This window comes from Brassica rapa, chromosome A04, assembly GCF_000309985.2.
Source record: "Brassica rapa cultivar Chiifu-401-42 chromosome A04, CAAS_Brap_v3.01, whole genome shotgun sequence".
Lineage (NCBI taxonomy): Eukaryota > Viridiplantae > Streptophyta > Magnoliopsida > Brassicales > Brassicaceae > Brassica > Brassica rapa.
Window position 1 is genome coordinate 15183392 of NC_024798.2, and position 22286 is coordinate 15205677.

At 28.9% G+C, this 22286-nt stretch overlaps 1 protein-coding gene across 1 annotated transcript; it reads left to right on the forward strand.

Moving 5' to 3' along the window:
* The first annotated feature begins 13792 nt into the window (after nucleotides 1-13792).
* Nucleotides 13793-19196, forward strand: LOC103864833 (cytokinin riboside 5'-monophosphate phosphoribohydrolase LOG1). The gene is made up of 7 exons (XM_009142605.3): nucleotides 13793-14061; nucleotides 16518-16615; nucleotides 17550-17580; nucleotides 18270-18369; nucleotides 18501-18571; nucleotides 18675-18818; nucleotides 18899-19196. Exons 1-7 carry the CDS (start codon nucleotides 13855-13857, stop codon nucleotides 18989-18991), a joined length of 744 nt encoding a protein of 247 aa, XP_009140853.2. The 5' UTR covers nucleotides 13793-13854; the 3' UTR covers nucleotides 18992-19196.
* The last annotated feature ends 3090 nt before the right edge of the window (nucleotides 19197-22286 follow it).

Here is a 22286-nt window from a genome sequence, read left to right on the forward strand (position 1 = left end):
CTGATTAAATATATAAGAAAATAGGTGAATTTATTTTATCTATCTTATCTATCAGGGCCGTCTGGATTAATTTTCGGACCCTGTTCAAAAATATTAGCTGTATAATTAATAATGTAATGAAATAGTTATATATATATATAATATATATATATATATATATTTACGGTTTTTTAAAACATTATATGCTCAAAATTTAGATTTATATATAGTTTTTTAAAAAAAATTTAGACCGTAATTTATATAATATTTTAAAAAAATTCTTAATTATTTTTTATTTTTTTATTTGGACCCTGTTCGATCGCTCCAATTGAACGTGCTAGTAGACGGCCCTGTTATCTATCTATGTGTTCTTAAGTATATAAATGAATAAAGAAGATATAACATAGAACATAAATCTTGCTTGTCCTAGTTAAGGTTAAGAGAGAGATGATACCTTTTTGGAATTTACATAATGAATAAAGAAATACAATGTTTCATGATATATATTTCCTATATCTTAATTCATCTACCAAAAACTAGTCAAACCCCCACTACCATTCTAGAGACATTTAGGGCATGACTGGTTCAAACGCATTGGCTCTGGTTGCGGGAGCTTACGGATGCAGGTGGTTGCGGTTTCTAGCGGTTTTAAGAGATTTGTATGACTGGTTATACGGTTAAAATTAGTGCGTTTGCGGGATATTTATGACTGGTTAACTACCAAATGCAGCAGTGGTTAAATAATAAATTAACAATATTTACATTTTATATGATTATAAAAATATCAAAAATCATAATATTATAATAAATATAAAAAATATATTTAGAAAGCTATAGTTTTAATTTTTTAAAAAATTATAGAAAATATTTTTATTTTAAAATTTTATAATATGAATTAACATATAATAGATATATTTTAGTATTTTTATAATTTCAATTAAAATTTTTTATTAAATATTTTATTTTTGCATTTATACTGTTTAAAAAAAAAGAAAAAAAAATTCTCCCGCAACCGCAAACGCTAGCTGAAACTAGCTTTTGAATTTATGAGGTTTATAGCAGTTTTAAATGGTTTAGAACAGTGTGAGTGATTGTTGCAAAACGCCAATAATCGCTACCAACCGTAAAAACTGTGTTTGTGGGTGGTAGCAGGGAAACCAGTCATACCCTTAATCTGGAAAAGATATGTTTTCCTTCATAGAGTTTATTTTTCTAACTAAAACTGAGTTCTTTAAAAAGTTTAATTCAAAAGAGCTTCACTTCGAAGTTAAATCAATCCAATAAAAATTCATATTAAAAAAGTTGTCCAACGTTCAAATCTTATTATTTATGTCTTACTCTGAATTCCAATCAAACTAAAATTAAAAGTTAAACCAAATTATTTTGGCAACCTTATAAGAATTTTACCAATCTAACTAAGCTAAATAAGAAGGATATAAGCTGAATTCCATCATGCTTTTTTTTTTTTAAATTTCCTTCGTACGTACATATGCATCACTTTAATCGTTGAGACAAGCATATGATTATATGTAAGATCACCTTGTTTTATTTCCACAAACACTATGTAGGAAGCAAGTCTTGACCAACATCTTCATTTAGAGATCTGTGCTATTATTTGAAACGGTAAAATAGTATCTAACTTGCTTAGAAAAAAACAGCATGTAACTTGAAAATGATTTACGATGGAAAATTGCAACAGCCATTTTAAGTAATTCCTTTATTAAACGATGAAACAAATAAGCTGGAAGACAAAAAAAGAAAAAAAAAATCTCAATTCACCCCTTTAAAGCTTCCACATGCAAGATCGATGATGATACCACCTATTTTTTTTCTCTTCAACAAGTATTTAAACTCTCGAATATTAAGATTATAAATAGTGAAACCTCCTGCTATATTTTTCAACCTTTGGACCTATATGTCTGACTATCGGTGTCAAATCAAACCAGTTAGGATTTTTTTGGTTTAATGTTGCCTACAGTTCTTAAGCTTCTCACCTAAAATTCTTTCCGGTCAACATTCCATTTTTGAATAAGGCCTCAACCTATCGCTCCCAAACCTCCTCCTATGGGTGTATCAACATCGATTTATTTAATAATCAGTTGTTTTCCGAACATTAGTTTTTGGATTTCAAATGAAACGTCCTTTCGGATCCTTTCATCCTTTAAATACATCTATTTCTCTTTCCGTTGTAGTAGTCTTCGTTATTCAGTTTGCCGTTGAATTAATCTTTAGTTATATCAAGCTTTTAGGCATCTAGATTAATATAATCGTTGCGCACAAACAAAAAGAATAGTGAAACCTCAAAACACTATATAATTTTGATCTTAGTCCTTACATTTATAACTTATATATAAATATACTAGTATTAATTTTAATCACTTTAAGCCTTATAATTATATCTATTGAAATATTGATACATATATTTAAAACCAGAATTATTAATATAAAATTAAATAATTTAAACTAAAATATATTTACCTTAAACAAAACAATAATAATACATTGAGCAATATAATACAAATTAAATATTACAATATAATAATTAATATATTAGAAAATAAAGATTACAAAATTACTTAAATATCACACAAATGATATTCAAAATCTGGTAAATTTGATTATAGTGTCACAAACACCAGGGGTAATAATTGGGATCCATAATATGCTGTCAATTCTCTCTGAAAATTAGATATATGAGATATCCGGATACGGATTCAGATCCGAATATATTAATTTTTAAGTCTAGGTATCCAGTTTTTAATTTATATTTTATTAGTAATTTTTTTTTAATTAATATGTTATACATAAAATCAGTTTTATAATACTATATTTTAATTTTATATAATATATATATATATATATATAATATAAACATTCTATAAATATTTAATTTTTTTTATTTCTAGTATTCTATTTTTTAAATATTTTTATTATTTTATGAATCCAAATACCCGCAGATATAATAATATCTAATAGGTATCCAAAATTCAGATATATAAAAACCACGAATCCATCCAAATACAGACTAAAATCATGTATCCGACGGATCTAGATCTAGATCCAGAGCTATCCTAAATTTTCTGGATATCTCGATCCGTCGCCTGTCCCACCCCTAACAAAGCACTGACTAAATAACTCATTATAGTTGTAGACAAAGGACTCTGTCAAACCGTAGGAAGGTAGAACAGGGGCCCCCTCTTCTTCTTCTTCCTCCATGTGATACCTCGCTTTATAAGCTTCTCAAATTTTTGTGGTTTTGCTTTTTCCTTTTAATAGTCATGCATCTTAGTTTTGTACATTTTTTTGTGGTATTTTCTTTTAAATTTTAATCAATTGTGGAATGTCGCATATCTAATAACAACAATTAAGCCAAAACTAAATCAAGTTAACTCAAGCAACATGGTCTAGTGCTGGTTAGGTCAGGACCCGAGAGAAGTAAATGACATTCTTTTGATCTTAGTGTGCAATATTGTCTAAGCCGTTTTGTTGGCCTACTTTGACTCGTAAGGTTCCCCCTAGGTGTTCAGTTCGCAATGAATTTGTTGAAAATATTTTATAAGGAGATTTATCGCTCGGGGAATATAATAGCCATAGCCCCTCACTTATTAATAAAAAAGGAGAATTTTAAATTTGAGTTAAAAAACTGTTTATACAATTTATTTGTCTTCACTTTGATATGAACCACTTATAATGTTTAAAGGTCTCTATAGGTGTTAAATGTTATTTCTTCGTATATATATAAAGTTAAATGTGTTTTGTGTTTTTCTCAAAATCATCTAAGCATATAGTGCACTAAAAATTTATACCTCAACATTTTTTTGAGAAACAAACCTCGACACTTATTTAATTTTTTTTTGTAAGGTAACTCATATCTCATTTTCTCCCATCTTCTTATTATTTGACCAACAAAAATTAAAAAAAAAACTATTTAATAATTCACAAAAGATTCTAAACATATTCTAATCATACATTTTTCGTGTTGAAAAATCATACTATATCATATCATTTAGTGCTTAAATTTTGAAATTGAATATATATATATATATATATATATATATGATTAAATGTATATAAAATACTTATTTTATATTACTTAATTGAAATTTTAATGGTAAAACTCTGCAACTATTTTTGAATTGGAAGAAAATCTCTGAATTAATTTTCAGTGTTTTAACAAAGCCAAATAAGAAAAATTTCATTAACTTCTCAAACTTCTTCACCAAGCCGGATAATTAATGACGGTTTTCTTATTTTGCTTGGTCAAAGAGCACCATCAATGGTTTAACTCATCTATCTATATAAATAAAGTTGGGATTGCTTCTCTCCAAAGGTGTCCACCTAGAATTTCAGCTCACTAATCCATGCATCCTAGAGCCGCCACTTATTCCGGTCTTTAAAACACATCGTTTCATTTAATTTGGTAAGCAATATTGGTGGGCTTCGATTAGAATTTTGTTTTATGTTTTGCTTAATAAAGCTCATTCACTACAAGAAAAAAGATTGATACCCGACAACCATATTAAACATAATTTTAATCGGGAACGAGTGTTTTCTATCATTTTTCGACAATCCTAATTTCATCAGAGTTTGGTTCTAGAAAATAACCATTTGTTGGAAAAATTTCGGTAAGTTACGATAACAAATATTGTCAGAATTTTTTATCGAAAAATCATCTGAATGTACTAATGATTTTTTGAGTAATCCACCTCCGATTAATTTCCGGCAGCTGATAATATTTATACAAAAATAATTATTTTAATTAAATTATAAAAATATAAAAAATCTTCATAGATTTCATTGCATAATAAATGTAAAAATTTAATAAAAAAATCAAAAGGAAAGAACGGATCTCCTTTTGACAATAAATTTGATAAAATTGGTGGTGTATGATGCAACGGTGGTGATAGCGCATGAGAAGTGAGCGGAATGGAAGTAGTGGTAAACAAAATTGTAGCGGTGGTCGTGCAAGGAGTTGCGGTGGCTGAATGCAAAGAAAGAGGCGTGGCGGTGCAAGGAGCTGCGGCAGCGGCGGTGAAGAAGTTGCGATAGCAGCGGTGAAGGAGTTGCGGCAGTGGCGATGCAAGGAGTTGGGGCAGAGGCCATGAAGGAGTTGCGGCAGATGCGGTGAAAGATGTGCGGACAGTGGTGGTGCAAGGTTTTGCGGCAGTTGCGGTGGAACAAGGAGTTTCACGGTGTTTCTTTTTCACAAGAAAGTAGATCTAAAAAGAAAAGAGAGAAAGATTAGGAAGAAGAAAAAGAAAGATATGAAATTAATGATATTGTGCTACTCTCCTTCACCATTCGTTTGATATATAGATAAAATTAAAGACGATTAATAAAAAAATATTTTTATGCTAAAACACAACCAATTTTGTCCAGAATCTTTTTTCCATTACACATTTCAGTTTGATCAAATTAAAACATAATATTATATATATATATATATATTGTCTATTGCAAAACTGTAAATATAGTTAGATTGATAAATCTATTTAATCACTAAATAAAAAAAACTATTTATATATGTTTGTTTTTAAGATTGGAGACGATAATTCAATTATTCTAAAGCTCATTTAAAAAAAATCAGTCGTAAATTAAATTAATTTCAACATAACATTTTTAATGAACAAGATAAATGACTATTTAGTTAACTTTTATCATTTAATTAACTTTTATTTGTGTAGCTTACTTTCTTGAATATAATTTTTCAGTTATGGAAATTAAATAATATTAGTACAAATAATTTTAGTTTGTTCATAATAAATAAAACAAAACAAAATTTTTATTTACCTACCATAATATATTTGTGTAACCGGTTCATTGTATATTTAAGGTATATTACAACATGAAGACCATTTAAAGCGCTCACAGTATATCAATACCATAACTTTATAACATAAAGACAACTATTATTATTTTTTTGGACAATATAAACAAGTATTGTAAATAAAAAAAAAATATATCTTATTACATATAATCTTTCCTGGCCTAAATTTTTCTTAAAGACAAAAAATTATTATCATACATATTTCTTGCAAATAAAATATTTAAACACAAACCACAAAATTATATTAAAAAAAAATGATCTCGATCGCAAGTAAAGTATATTCCGCTCGTAGGGCGGACCGATCATAGTTTTTTTTGTTTTTTTTTGAACACCACCGATCATAGTTTTCTATAATAGTTTGTTTAACTGCTTGCCGCTGACCTGACATTATTTTCGTAAAATCCTGCAACAATTGTTAGTCAATCTATTTTTACTTGGAATCTACATTGTCCAATAGCCTAACCTTCTTTAATTGGCTTTGCAGTCCGTTCGTAATTTATTTATACTATCATCGTTCCATGGTCAGTTTACATTCACTTAATGTAAGCCAAAAATGTTATTGGTTAACAAGAAACATTTGATAACTAGAAAAAAAATAAAATTCATCTTCTATATTCATCTCTTAAAGGAATTTAAAAAAAAAAGATTGTTAATGATATAATCCCATCAACTATTTTGAGGCCGAAGAAAACCCATCAGTTAACTTTTAATGTTTTAACACTTAAACTCAAAAACCATTAATACATGTCATTCTTCATCACATAATTATAGATGGATGGTATATATGTTAATGATTTGTAAATTAAGGGTTTCAAATATTAAAAAATTAGTTAAAGCATTTTTCCTATTCAAGAATATTTAAAGTGTTTTATCACTTAAAATCCTACTTAATTCAAAATTTTAGTACAAAATATATCTTTGAAATATGATATATATATATATATATATATATATATATATTATCTAAAATAAAACAAGTATCAATAATAAATTAAAAGTAAAATATTGTTTTAATAATAAAATTTTATAGTAAAATTGTTAAATAAATAATAAAATTAAATACAAAAGGCAATCAAATAAAGTCAAACAATCACTAGTATACCCTAAAAACAAACAAATAATATTTGTTTTTGAAAATCCTAATTAGTTTGGATAATATAGTTTATTTTATTTTCAATTATAGTCATAGAAACGTTAGAAATACATATGTATAAATTTTAGCATAAATGATATGCGATCTAAATAATTTTTTTTTTAAATATTTCAGTGATCGAGTACTCTCCTTACCATTATATAAACTTATACGTTTAAAATAAAATGTGTAAGAAAGATAAAAATATCAATAAATTTGTAAGAAAAGGAGAAATAAATTATAATTAATGTGTTGAATCTCAACCTCAATTACAAATAATTTCATTTTACTTATTATTATACTAATGAAAATAAACATTAAGAAAAATATAAAATAGTTACATTTTGAGAATTTTTTTCTTATTAAGTAAATAAATTTATGACTTCAAGCAAGAAAACAAAAATAAATAGTGAAAATTAATTTGATTGTCGCTGAGCAGTTTTTGAATATCCAATAGATCTCTCCCACTATTTTCATATGAAAGAAAACTAAATATTTAAATATTTTTATCAAATTTATAATATTTTGTTATTTCTTACTTTTTTATTCATGAAAAAGGCGGATTTAATCTTAGTCGATTGATAGAAACTAATAAACTAACAAAGTATTCCTTTTCTTCTCCTTCCTTATTTTGGAGAGTAATTTCAGCCTACTTGTGAATTTGTAATGATGAAACAGACGAGTTAGGTGAAACTTTTTTATTGGATCAAGATGTTTTTTACTGTGCTTTGCTATTCTGTTAATTTTTCAATAAATTCTTGAAGTTGGTCATACATTGCATGGAAATTTATTATTGAAATAAAAACTCTACCATTTCAGTGCCAAATGAACATAGCATGGAAATTTCACTAAAAATAAAATGCTCCTTATAAAAACTTTGGACCTTTGTTATACCTACCAAAAATGAATATGGTGGAAACTAGTGGTAGACCACACATTCCTGAAGTGTGGAGGCCAAAATGGTTAAGTGTATGCCCCAAATGGGTAGTGTATGAGATATGTGTCGTAAAATCTCTGGTTCTTGAGCAATTAAGGAATGTCCATCTATATTGGAATTGTCTTAAATTAGAAAAGGCAAACCGTCATTGGTCCTTTCAATAATTTATTAGAAGTGTCTGTAATCTGTATTTCGGTGTTACTTTATTCCTTTTCAGTTCCATTGTTATGTATGGAGTCTCCGATTTTTTATATAATTTAATAAAAATTTAAACGTTGAGCTACATAAACACTATTTTTTACTTAAAGGTATTAAAAGTACTTTTAACTATTCAAAAATCTAAACCATGATACAATATTTACAAATATTAAATAGAAATGAACATTTCATTAAGTTAACATATTGAGGTAAGCAGTTCATATTAATTTATCTGTTGTGTGTTGATTGCTTTTGGAATACTTGAAAACACTTTAGCATTTTTAGTTTTTCTTATTATTATTTCTAATTTTTCAAATGTACCAAATAATTTAAAATAAAAGTTCTTGCCTGAATATTCTCTAGAAATTCAAAAGACATGATAAAAATGAGAGAAGACTGTTGTCGTTGTAAAAGCTCTCAGAACTGTAGATACATAATGGTCTAAATTTATAATAATGTGGGAAATTAAAAAAAACGTGATCAACTACTTAGTTTTGCTCTAGATTATGCACATTTTTATGTTACAATTAATTTTCTTTTCTGCAAGTTTGAATAAAATATATAGAAACTAATATCTTGGTTTTAAAAGATTTATAAATACATCAAACCATATCGACATAATCCTATAGTATAAAAATCTAAAACTAGAGCCAAAAATTTATAACTTTCATTCTACATCAATATTTTTTAAAAAATTAACTCCTTATAATTAATTATATATTTGAGTTCATGGTTACTCAAATAACAAACAGTGTCATTTATGTGTTGCCTCCTTACTGCGTCCGAATAGGAACGGACTTGATGCAGTGCTCTGCGATTAGTATTTCAGACTTCTATTTATGTGTTGTGGAAGGAGAAGAACTCTAGAAGGCATGGCGGCGCATCAGTGGAGAGGACTACTAAAGTCATTGGAAAGCTTGTCAAAAATCGAATTTCCTCCCTGAAATACATGGGAAATCACAAGCTAGAGCCTCTACTTAGGAGATGGTTTGATGTCTACACCGATTAGGACATATCCTTCTTTTATTCATTACACCTTAGATTAGCTTATCATCATAATGTAAATCCAACTTTCAGTTTTGATCAATAAATTTGAAATTTCATTTTAAAAATGGATACAATTACACTTTACCAATTTGCCAAGCTCATAAATTAGTTTTATTATTTCTACTATATATATATATTTGCCAAAGAATAACCATATTGAATAGCTTGAAATGTAAGTCCATGACAATTTTTGTTTGTGACTGTTCACTTCTTTTGGTCCATTACAAGCGTATGTGATCTACGTTAGCCCGATGGTTGATCTCTATTTTAAGTTTTATAAAACATTATATTTTATAATTTGGAATGAGTTTTCGTCGGATCTTAAAAATGACTAACAATTTTTATATTTTTTTTCAAATTTGCAGAGTATCAAAAGTCATTTTCAAATATATCAAGATATTTTGATTTTTTATCAAGATATTTTGATTTTTTTGGGGGGGAGGGGGGGGGGGGGGGGGGGGGGGGGTTAAAGCACTTAGTTATGGAACTATAATGGACAATATTCCGAAAATCAGTTTAGAACTGTTGTATTACAAGATACAAGCTAGGAATTAATAATTTATATAACTATTTTTTTTATAAATAATGAGCTCACATTTTGCATATTAGATTTTCCCATGGCATTTCCTTAATTAATTTCTGCACTGTCACAAGAATATTGAATAAAACCATTTCCTTTTTATATACACTTAACCAAAATTTAGATGTTTATTTGCTTTGTTTTTTACCTTGCACTTAAGTTTCTTGAGATTTTTTTCTCCATAGTGGATAGATTTTGAATGGATTATAATTTCTGGAAAAAAATAGAACATGTTAACAAAAAAATAGAATCATTATAAAATTTAACTTAAAACGCAAAAATAAAGAAATTGGACTTTTACCATTTTATTTAATTTGATTTATACAAAATAATAAATTTAAAATAGTCCGTATATATAGAGCGTGAGTCATATTAGCATTAAATAAGTCATCATGTGTTTCACATGTGAATACATCTTGTAGGTGGAATATAATAATTTTGGCTTTTCTATCGTGCACAAATTTGAACCATATGTTGATATCACCTTATCGACTCTCATAGTATGAAGATAAAATTCTGTCGGCGGAATGTAATTAACTTCAAAAACATATATAAAGTAAGTATTCGAATGAATATGATACACGCGTTAACAAAAATACATCTTTTGGTTTATCTAAGAAGTCACTTTTGCAACATATTGTACCCCAAAAGAGAAAAAAAGGTTTATTAATAAGGGAAAGAAGAACTTCGGTCAGTGATACATGGGGGAAACGCAAGTACTAAATGATTGCAATAGATAACACATTACAATCCACAGGATTAGTACAGAAGACGTTAATTCGTCTAGTAAATTTGGTGAAGAATATATCTTTAAAAAATGTAACACTATAACAGTATACGGATAGTGAGTTTCCTACACTTTCTCATTCGGTTCGTAGGCTCCAAATACATAGGATTAATACAAACTAATCTGCTGATTATGATTTATGAATTTCATGTGAATCATGTCTATAAAAATATGTAACCATTACGCGAGTTTACCAAATGCTCACATGAAGAATATAAGTCGGCTATATTGGCATTTGAAGTCAACCATAAACAAGTAGACTCTATGCAAGTCTACTGATATTTCAAAGATAAAAGGAAAATCTACCAGATGGACATTCAAAGTCTGCTAAACGCTATGCTAGTCTGTCGAAATCTAATGATTTTGAATTTCATATATCTAAAATCATGTAGTTCTTTACAAACAAAAAATCATGTAGACGCTTTGCAAGTCTAATGAGTGATCGCAGAAAAAAACTATAAGTTCACCGGTTTGGATATTTGTAGCTACCATAATATGTAGACTACATCCTTGCCTGCAGTGGTGGAGGTAGAGCTTGAGGAGGGGGTCAACTGACCCCTATGAATTTTTGAAAAACAAATTTTTACTTGTATTTTCAAAATAAAATTTGTTAAAATATGATAAATTTAGCTTATTGACCACACTAATATTTTCTAAAAAAAAATTGAACCCCTAGTTTGTCTTTAAGGTTGAACCCATGAATCTTTTGACAGCTGAACAAAGGAGTTTTAAAAGAAATTAACTTTTATCGTATTTGGTTATTGTCCATTTTCATAATTATTTGCTTATTAAAAAATTCAATCTGAATTTTCATTTTCAATTTTACTAGTTCAAACCTTCTAATATCTTATAACATACAAATTTTCTTTTTATATAAACTTGTAAAGATTTAAAATATTGTATATTTAATTATTTAAGTCTATTTAAGAATTATTTTTTAATTATTTTATTTAATTTAAATAATATTAACCTCTATAGATATTATGGCTAGCTCCACCACTGCTTGCCTGTTGATTGTTATCTATGAATTATATTACTAATTTTAGAACTGACTAAAGCAGTTAATTTTTTTTAATTATATACTTAACATTAATTTTGTTTTCATTTAATTAAATTCAAATTTTGATTTTTTTATTTTAACAGAATAATTAATTTGTATGTTCATAAGGTAGATAAAGAAACTAAATTATGTGTTTAAGGATAATGTATGAAAAAAAATTCTTGATATTTTTTTAATAGATATAAGTTATTTTGGTTATTTTGAATATATTTAGGTTTATTATAGGAAATGTTATTTCAAAAAATATAACATAAAAGTATTCAACTTTGTAACAATAACTTTAACTACATAAAACATTTTTTTGATAAATTAACAACAAATAAATTTTTAATTTTGTAAAGAAATTAGTCTATGCATTCTGCGAGTCTTTGGCTTCCAATTTGGATGAGTTTCCAAGCATTCTTTTTGTTAACGTAGTTTGTTTATCATTAGATCTCTTCAGTTCTCGATTTGTCCCATCTTTATTGTTGTTTTTTATATACGTTTTTGTGTAGTGTAATCTATTTTCGTTCAATAAAAAAGCTTTTTAACAAAAAAATATGCATCACAGATTTATAGTATAATATAATAATAAGATAGTAAACACAAGAAAATTATGCAGATAAATAAAATATTTCAGATTTGAAAATTTAGTTTTTACATAAGTTACACTGTCATTTTATTTATATAGCTTAATTCATATCAGATTTGAACAGAACTACGATATGATTCATATGACAGTAACGTTAAGAAAAAATTAGCATATATTATTCCACTGGTAAGGTATGATTAAATGCCTGAACGTGTTTGTTGGTGTGTACAAACCGTTATACAGCTAACCAATCGTACGTCCTAATGCGAACGGTGTCAGCTTTTTTTTTTTGTAACTTCGAATGGTGACAACATTCTATTGCGCTAAACACGATAAACGTTCACAGTAAAAAACTTCGTATTTTACTACCAATAATTTGACGGCAAACACAAAATGATTAAAGTTAATTGTACTAAATTCAATAAGAGACTATATAAATTTATTGAATTTTCGTTCTAAAACCATCAGAAATCTTATTCCATATTTAATTTTAAAATATATTTTAATTCTAAAATAGAATTCGGGTAAAATTTTTTTTAACAAATTATATATATATAATAATATATAGTAAGAATGAGACTATCTCAAATAGATATTTGTTTTCAATTCATTAATTACTCTATTTGCCACTCTAAAATATAGTAGGATTACAGAGACTTCATATTTAAAAAATAGAATAATACATTAGAGATGCCTTCAAAAACCTCTTAAATCACGGAATGCCATAATTTCTCATTTTGATGTTCTTTTTGTACGATATCTTAAAATCCTGAATATATACAAAATAGTAACATGTATATATGTGCATTAGGTGCATTTATTGTGATATAGGATGCTAATGTTATTTGTGAATTCCGTATGAGAAACGTATTGAGGCAATCAATCACTTCAAACATTATTTCCCTATGAACTGTGACTAAACAAATTTGGTTTTGATCAGACCTTAAACCAACAAATATTTAAGCTATGGACAGAGATATGCAGTTGTCGCACATGAGACCATATAGCTGCAACAATCATATTTTGTCATTTTTGTTGTTAGGGGAACAAATTCATATTTTTTTAATGAATGTATATGGGTGAAAGCAAATACTCTGAAAGGGGGACATATAACAATAGTCTTTTTAAGATGGATTTAAAGTTAAATAACACAGTAATTTTTGGTTAATTTAATTTTAAACAATTATATCCGCTAATTTTGTTCAGTTATCCAAAAAATAAAACAAAACTAGACTAGAAAAATTTGTTAGTTATACGGGTTTTAAATCGACATTGAAACGTTGTTTTGTTAGTTCCATACTTGTTTTGCTTGTTTAAATTTGTTTGTTTTGGTTGTTTTTTTGTCAAGTTGTTTTAATTGTTTAATACCGAGTCTTCTTCTATTACAATTTTAAATCTTAATAATCAGCAGAAACCAGTCGTCAATTTCGAAACATATCTCGTCCACACCTCGTCCACATAAGCATTTTGTGGAAATATTAAATAGCATGTGATGTAATGAATATGAACCTTTAATCAAGACAAGTCGGTGCATAGTAACATAATGAATAAGACAACATCTATTCCATCGTTTCTCAACCATTTCTAATCTGTTCAATATTATTATGGAAGTATGTCAAACTCGTGTTTTAGAAAGAAAAAGGAAAAAGAATGTCAAACTCATAGATAATATTTATTTACTTTAGGAAGCGTATGAGCTTAGGGTATATTACCCCACCGTCGAATATTCTATATATATGTACAACGAACATTCACACCAACACACAACGAGAAAGAGATTCTTCTTTCTATTTCTTAAAAATAAAACTCTGTGTTGGGAAATAAGAGGAGAGAGAGGGATGGAGATTGAACCAAAGTTCAAGAGAATATGTGTGTTTTGTGGAAGTAGTGCTGGTAATAAAACCAGTTACAGAGATGCTGCTATCGAACTCGGAGCCGAACTGGTAAAAGTTCTTTTTCTTTTTCTCGTTCTCTTTCTTTTTTCTTATCTTTAGAAACTTGTTCTTGATTATATTTTTTCTTAGAACATCGTTTTGTATATACTTTGAAACAGTAGATTGGACTGTTTATATTTTTTGTCACACAGTTTGTGAGCAACCCAAAAAAAGTCTCTGGTTTTCGTCTTCCCGTTTGGAAACAGTTGAAAATTACAGTAAAACATTGGAGTTCCAAGTTCTGGGGAAGACTCATGTCTAAATAAATCAGAACTACACAATTCTGCTTTGTTTTGGAAATATTTTTATTATTTTCGCATTATTTGAAAAGTATTTCAGTTTTTCTTTTCATGCATCCCTTTTAGTTACCTCTTTACTGTTAAATTAGCATTGATCAAAAGAAACTAAAAACAAATTGTACAGACACAGTTTTTTAACCTCCATTCACTCAAAACATCTTATAAACGTAACAGAGAAAGTATATATTAGCAATAGCAGAGAGCAGAATGTTGTATTTTAAAATATTTTAATCTTTTTCTGTTGACCAAATAAAAGTTGGGTTCACAACTTGCTCGGGAATGGATTTACTCAACTGACTTGTCCTTACTAAAGCAGTTTAGCCATATTTTTTTTTTTTTTTTGGCTCAACATCAACTTTCATTATCCAACACCAAATTTGTTACAAACGAATTAGACCTCAAAAGATTTAACCACAAGACAATGGAGGCGATCTAGTATCACCTAGGAACACGTCTATGGATCCTACGCTACCTAATCAAACTCCATTGTACTCTTGTAACCACAATGAGAACAAATTTACTCCACGACTCGAAGCAAATCGTCTCTTGAACCACCTCAATTCTACCACTAAAAAACAAGATTACAAAACTATCTCTAAACCACCAAGAAAACAAGCTAGAGTGAGACTCAAGTGAAGCTTGGAGCAGTTGATGCCTTAAAATTGGAATGTTGTTCATGACCAACCGCCATAACACCTATTGGTGCAAATCCCACTCAGTTGGTTCCAACTGGCCAGAGACTAAGGCTTTGCAATCTTGTAAAAGTCGGGTCAAGGCAGTGATACCGTCCACAACCAGTCGGGGACCTATAGATCAGAAGAAGGAGCCAAGCTACCGGATGTTACAATAAAACGGTACTGCGAATGCCAAGCTCCAAAGCGAGTTCACCACCAAGCCTTTGAAACTCTCCCGGAGACCACACGGGAAAGCTCAAGACTCGCCACGCTCCGCCTACGAGAACCGTAGGAACAGCTTCTTCTACAGGCCGTCTTCGCGTCGACGAACGTCGAGGCTTCGTTTGGTCAGAGTGAAGCACCACCCTTCTCTCCTCCTTCTGAACCATAGACGATTCTTTCAGTATTGAGAAGAGACAGCACACACATCACAAGAGTCAAACCGACGAACACACATCCGCCTTCTTAGCTCTGGTGCGCCTCCGGAGGGAAGTCTCCAAAGTTCACACGGGCAAGAATGGACGCTGAGCCACCCACACACCGAGTCTGCTTCACGCGCCATCACACACCCCTTCTCCTTACAGATCTGAGTTACAAGCCACCAAAACCACACCAGCTTCCAGATCTGTAACTTGAGAGACAAAACGCAACCCCGCGTCACAGCCTCAGAGCGGAGAGCCGACGAAACCAAAGGGAAAACGGTTCATCGGTCATCAACGGCTGAACCCTAAAAACCGACCTTCTCGTGGCCTTCTCTTCACACGGCTCGCCACTGTTCCAGATCTATCTTCAGATAATCTAGCGTCAGCTCCACCGCGGACAGAGCTTCTACCAGGGACCTCCAATGAGCACCAGAACCGCGAGCATATCGCCGGGAGTTGAAGGACGCGCCGAGGAGGCAAAGGAAAACGAGAGTAGAGAGAAAAGAGGGACCTCCGACACCAGTTACGGCCTCCGGTGCCGGGGGAAAGAGAGCGGCGTTTAGGGTTTTCTCAGAGAGAGTCTCGGCTTTTTACTCGCTTTCTATCGTATGAGTTAAAGCAGTTTAGCCATATAGACTTAGTGTAGTCAACTATTCATGTCTATAATTGTCCATTATCTTCCTTATATAATATTGTTTTTTGAAAAATTATTATCTTCAGTTTGTACTTACTTTTGTCACTGGTAGAAATATAGTTGCAAAGCTTTTTAAAGGGATGAAAATTCGAAAGTATTTTTGTTGAATTATGATGGGAAAGCATACCTCTTTCTGTTTTACAATCTTTTTCCTGTTTTACAATCTTTTTTCATGTACTTCCGTAAGTATTTTTACCAGAAAATGTGATTATGGAGTTTCAACCCTTATAGTTTCTCTACTATCTTTATCCACGTACCTGGATGGTTTTCTCTCTCTTTTGTCGACAATTGTATTTACTAATTAACTATGACAACGACTACTAAATAAAAACTAAAAACTTACAATGTTTCTTGTCGAAATGTTTTTTTTTCCTAGGTATCCAGAAATATCGATCTTGTCTATGGCGGAGGGAGCATAGGTTTAATGGGTTTGATTTCTCAAGCTGTTTACAATGGAGGTCGCCATGTCATCGGGTTAGACTTTTTACTTTTTTTTTGTTGTCAACATGCTTTTTACATTTTAATTTTAATTTTTTTCTACGATGTAATAGAAAATTGCTAGATTCAGCGAGTGCTAAGCTATATCAAAATTAAATTTGCAAACAATACAATTGAAGAATAAAACTCTAGGATTTACCTAAACATTTAAAATTTAACAGAAAATTAAGGTTAGAGATAGTAAATATTCTCGTGTTTGGTGTATCCATTATATAGTTAAAGTCTTAAACATAAAATAGAAAGTATTTCAAAACAAAGAAAAATACTTAACTCTTCCAGGTAAGTGGCACTGGTGTTTGTTGTAAGATTCCCATGGAATTCATAAATATATGAAAAATACAATTTTTATTTATATACAATTAGAATTTTTATAAATATTTGTTTTGCTTATGGTTATAAAACATAGTACTCCCTCCGTTTTATAATGTAAGTAGTTTTGGCTAAAAGCACAAAAATTAAGAAAATTATTATGTTTTAAAAAGTATTGTATATTAAATAGGTTAGATATAACTTAACCAATCAAAAATAAGTTTATTTAATTTGATTGGTCACACTATATTCAATAAATGTAAAATTTACCTAGAAATATGAAAACTACTTACATTTTGAAACAAAATTTTTTTCCTAAAACTACTTATAATATGAAACGGAGGGAGTAGTTGTTAGCAAGAAATTTTGAGCTTTTTTAACATCAACTCTTTACAAATGATATAAAATTACACATTTAGTAAACCAAAGAAAACAATTCAAAACCAAAAAAAGAAAAAGAAATATGAAGTCCATTGAATTTTTTTAAGTCCATTAAACTTTAAAAGAAACAATTAACAAAATGGAAAATTTTGGCATACGTGGATAATTCGTGACGTTTACTTTTTGTTAACTAACTTTTTTTGTCTTGTTACTGTCTCAGGGTTATCCCCAAGACACTAATGCCAAAAGAGGTATGTCCGAATATAACTCCAGAATAATAATAATAATGTATTTTTACCACTTCCATAAAAAAAAATAATAATTCGAACAATATTGGTGGTAGATAATTTAATAAGAACATCAACCTCAAAAATGTTATCTTTAAATCGTATCACAGATTTGTCTTATATTAAAGAGGGTTTCAATTCTGACAAAAGAGCCCCAGTTTATTGGACGACGACATTTCTTGGTTTCTTTATCTTTTTTTTTTTGTTAGGCAAAGTTTTTAAAAATAAAAAATAGAGCTGCCTCCATGTTTGAAATGTCTAATTTAGTTAGTTAAAACAATTTAAATAGTCTACAATCATGTTGCCCGAAAAATATGATTAGGAAAAAGGATTTAAAGTGACAAATTTAAGCGAAACACCGAGAGACTGAATCATCATTACATATAATATACTTTGTCACAAAATAATGGGGCTAAAATATGATTGCATAAAGAAAAAAAATTGGATTTACTAATTAATGTCGAATCATTAATTAGATTCACAAATTATATTATGCTCCACATTTTTTTTGCTGGAGAAAGAACACCATACAGCAAGTGGTGAGAGTGTGTAAGACTTTTGTCATGCTGTTTTGGAATATATATAGAAGACACACAAGTGGTGAGTGAGTGGTAATAATAATAATAATTTGTAAATTGTAAATGTAAATAAAGATAACAGGAGAGACAGTGGGAGAAGTGAAGGCAGTAGCAGACATGCACCAAAGGAAAGCTGAGATGGCTAAGCACTCTGATGCCTTTATCGCTTTACCTGGTTGGTTCCTTTATTTTTCTTATCCACATTTTTAATTATTTAGCGTGGCTCTGATTAGCAATATAATAGCAAGATTTATATAACTTGTGATTAGTAAACGAAAACTAATGCTTGATATTCTACATGCGTAGGTGGGTATGGGACACTTGAAGAGCTTCTTGAAGTAATCACTTGGGCACAGCTTGGAATCCATGATAAACCAGTAATCATTTTGCATCCATTTCCATTTACATTATATATAAATAATTAAAAATAATTAATTTTAACGAATCATTGTTTATATATATATATATATGAATGTGAAGGTGGGATTACTGAATGTGGAAGGATACTACAATTCATTGTTATCATTCATAGATAACGCAGTTGAAGAAGGTTTCATTTCACCAACTGCTCGTCATATCATTGTCTCTGCTCCTTCTGCGAAAGACCTTGTCAAGAAACTTGAGGTTATATATTTTTTTCTTCAGTTTACTATATTTTTTCAGTTAGAAACTTTTTTAAAATTCCTTTTGGTTTAAAAATTTAGGAATATGTACCAAGGCACGAGAAGGTAGCCTCAAAGAAAAGCTGGGAGATAGAACAAATTGGGCTGAGTCCCACTTGTGAAATCTCAAGATGAAAATGATAAAAGCCCAATTGTATGTTTTTTCTAAATTGGGGTTCCTTGTTGCAAAACACAAATTGACTTTATTTGTGTAGTTGATTCTGTTGTTTAATGTATTTTAGGATTTCATTTCGGAAAAGAATTAAAAAAAATATGTATGTTTTGGTTTGTAATTTCTGATATGCTCCTACATACAACTCAGGTGATGATTGTTTCAATAGTTTTTAGTTTTAGTTTTCGGTTTTTAGATTTTAGTTTTTAGTTTTTAGATTTTGGTTTTTGGTTTTTAGCTTTTGATTTTTGTTTTTAGATTTTGATTTTGGTTTTTGGTTTTGCAGTATTTTTTATTTTTCAAAAATTAATTAATGCGTTACTTTCAAATAATACAACAAAATAGAAATAAATATTTATATTTGCAATTAAAATTATCAAAATATTGTGATAATTATTTTAAAATAAAATACGATAACATATTTTAATTATTATAGTTTTATAAAAATTTATATTATAATAAAATATTTATCATAACTTTATATAAATTGCAAAAAATTAAAAATATTTAAAAGTTTGAAACTATTTAGAAATTTTTCTTATATAAATTATTTTTAATTTTATAAACTTAAATAGCAATAGTTTTTCTTAAATATTATAAATTATATAAAAATAAAAATACTTCAAATTTTGAAACTAATTATAAAATTTCTCATATAAATTATTTATATTTTCTTAAAATTGAATGGCTATTTTTATTTTTCATGACTAATACAATATATTGTATTACTAAAACATATTATGTTTTTATAATTTTAGTTATTTTTAATGTGACTAGTAATTATTAAAATTATTCTATTATTTTATATAGAGAAATTAATAACTAAGCTTTAAAATTAATTAATATTATTTATAAACTATATAAATTTATTTTACAGATATTAAACACAAATAAATTATATCACATTATTGTTTAAATTATAGCTAATGTACCAAAAATTGTATGATTATTTATCTTTATGAAAATATTATTTATTAATTATTAATTAATTAAATGTTGTAGTTTCTACCCAAAAAAATCAAAATTCGTTTTTCCTTTTAAAAACTCACAAAAGTTGGTTTTTGGTTTTTCTTCACAAATTGGTTAAACTTTTCAAAAACTAGTTTCCCTAAATTTTATGGAATCTATTTATTAGAAATCTTGATTGGCAAATCAAATGGTTTCTACAAAAAACAAAAACTAAAAACTAAAACTTGATTGGATGAAAAATAGTTTTTGTAAAACCAAAAACCAAAAACTAAACCAAAAACCACAAACAATCAACCTTTCAATCTTCGAGGTTTATTTTTGTTGTTGATGCTTAAACCGTACTTTCCTCTTTGGAGTTCTTTTTATGCAATTATATAGTCAATTAAAATCTAATAGATATGAACCTTCGATAAGAAACATTTGATATATGACAATTTGGATGGAAAATCCCATAGTCACGAATCCTGAATGAATGTATGGGATTTTTCTTTAAATAGAAACCTAGTCTATGATCACAAAATAAAGGGGTGTAGGTAAAACACTTTGGTTTTCCAGAATACTTTGGCCGCAAGAAGAAAGATCTTTTTTCTTCCATTATTGACAAGATTAATCTTAAAGCGGTGAGCTGGTCAACGACGTTCCTCTCTACAGCTGGCAAAGTGACCATGCTCAAGACTGTTTTTTCAGCTTATCCTTCCTTCACAATGATTTGCTTTCAATTACCAGTGGGGCTTTGTAAAAGAATCCAGTCAGCTCTGATACGTTTTTGGTGCGATTGAAATACAGAAAAAAATGTGTTGGTTATCGTGAGAAAAACTTACTAAACAAAAAGAGTGGAAGGCCTTGGCTTCAAAGATATCAAGACTTTCAACAACGAATTCTTTGGAAAATTCGATCTCCAAACCGATGATCTTTTACGGAGTTTTATCGGATATCAAATATCTATCATCAAGGCCGGCTCAAACGTTTTACAGGCCCCGGGGCAAAACTAAAAAAGTGACCCTTAACATGTGAAACTGTAATGTTGATATTGTAGCTTAAGTAATATAAAATATTTTTTGTTTGAAAATGTAAACATAACCATAAAATTAAAACAATCTTGATTCTTTTATAGCTTTTCTTGAGAATGAGATGATTTGCTTTCACAAAAACCTTCACAATATTACATGTTTTCCCGGATCTGAAAAAGAAAAAAAAAAACAGCAGTCATCCTAAAAAGAAATGCAATCATAAGAAACGATTTTTTAAAGTTTTACTCGATGCAAAGTCATGGATAACAGTTTCAAAATCAATGCTTTCTAAGATATTCTTTTTAATGCATAATATAGCTAAAACATTCAATTTTTCTTGAGACATTGAAGATCTTAAGTAATTTTTCAACAACTTTAGTTTTGAAAAACTCCTCTCAGCTGAGGCTACAGTCACAGGTGTAGTCAAAAGAATTCTGTAAACAATTGAAACATTCTGATAACAACCCACACTTTCAACAAACTCAAGAACTTTACTAGGTTCTATAGATACATCGGATAAAGTCGTTTGCAGCATTCTCAATTCAGAATAAAGATCATTCAAATCAACATCAGAAGAATCACCATTAGAAAAGTATTGTAAAAGTTGGTGCAATGAGTTCGAAGCTCACTTTCGTCTAATACTTTTAATTTCAAAGAATCAAATAAAAACCCAAGAACACTTTTAAAATTCATCATTTGATCAAACATGTTCTTCACTGAAGTTAATGCCATGTCCACAACAACTAAAAAGTAATCAAATCTAAAAGCATCTTCACCTGATTGTACATGTTCACCTGAATCAGTTTCATCAAACTGTTTTATTCTAAAGACACGATGTTTATTTGGAAAAACAGGATCAACATCCATCTCATGAGCAATATTTTTAGCTACATTCAAACTAGAATTGAACCCTTCATCTCTATACTTCTCAAAAAACAGAATTACACCTTGGAGTTGTTTTAAAGCATTGTCAATGCACATAGATTTAGACTGTAAGTTCTTACTAACCGAGTTAATATCAAACAAAATTTCATACCAAATGACCATGCCAAGTAAAAATTCAAAATTATCAAATGCCATAATTAAACTTTTAGCATCACTTTTTGTCATAGCATCATCACATGATTCATACAATTCTATTAAAGCTGACTTTACTTGCAAAGTTTGAAATCTGATAGCTTTCACGCTGTTAATTTGGCTTTCCCAGCAAGTATTGGATCACGATTTCAACGTAAAAAAAGAAACATGGTCAAGCAAAATATTTCATCTCTTTCTAGAA

Coding starts and splice junctions, on each gene's coding strand:
- LOC103864833 (XM_009142605.3), top strand. CDS start 13,855: ATGTACAACGAACATTCACACCAACACACAACGAGAAAGAGATTCTTC. Junction 16,616..17,549: donor GGAGGTCGCCATGTCATCGG/GTTAGACTTTTT, acceptor TTACTGTCTCAG/GGTTATCCCCAAGACACTAA. Junction 18,572..18,674: donor TTGGAATCCATGATAAACCA/GTAATCATTTTG, acceptor ATGAATGTGAAG/GTGGGATTACTGAATGTGGA.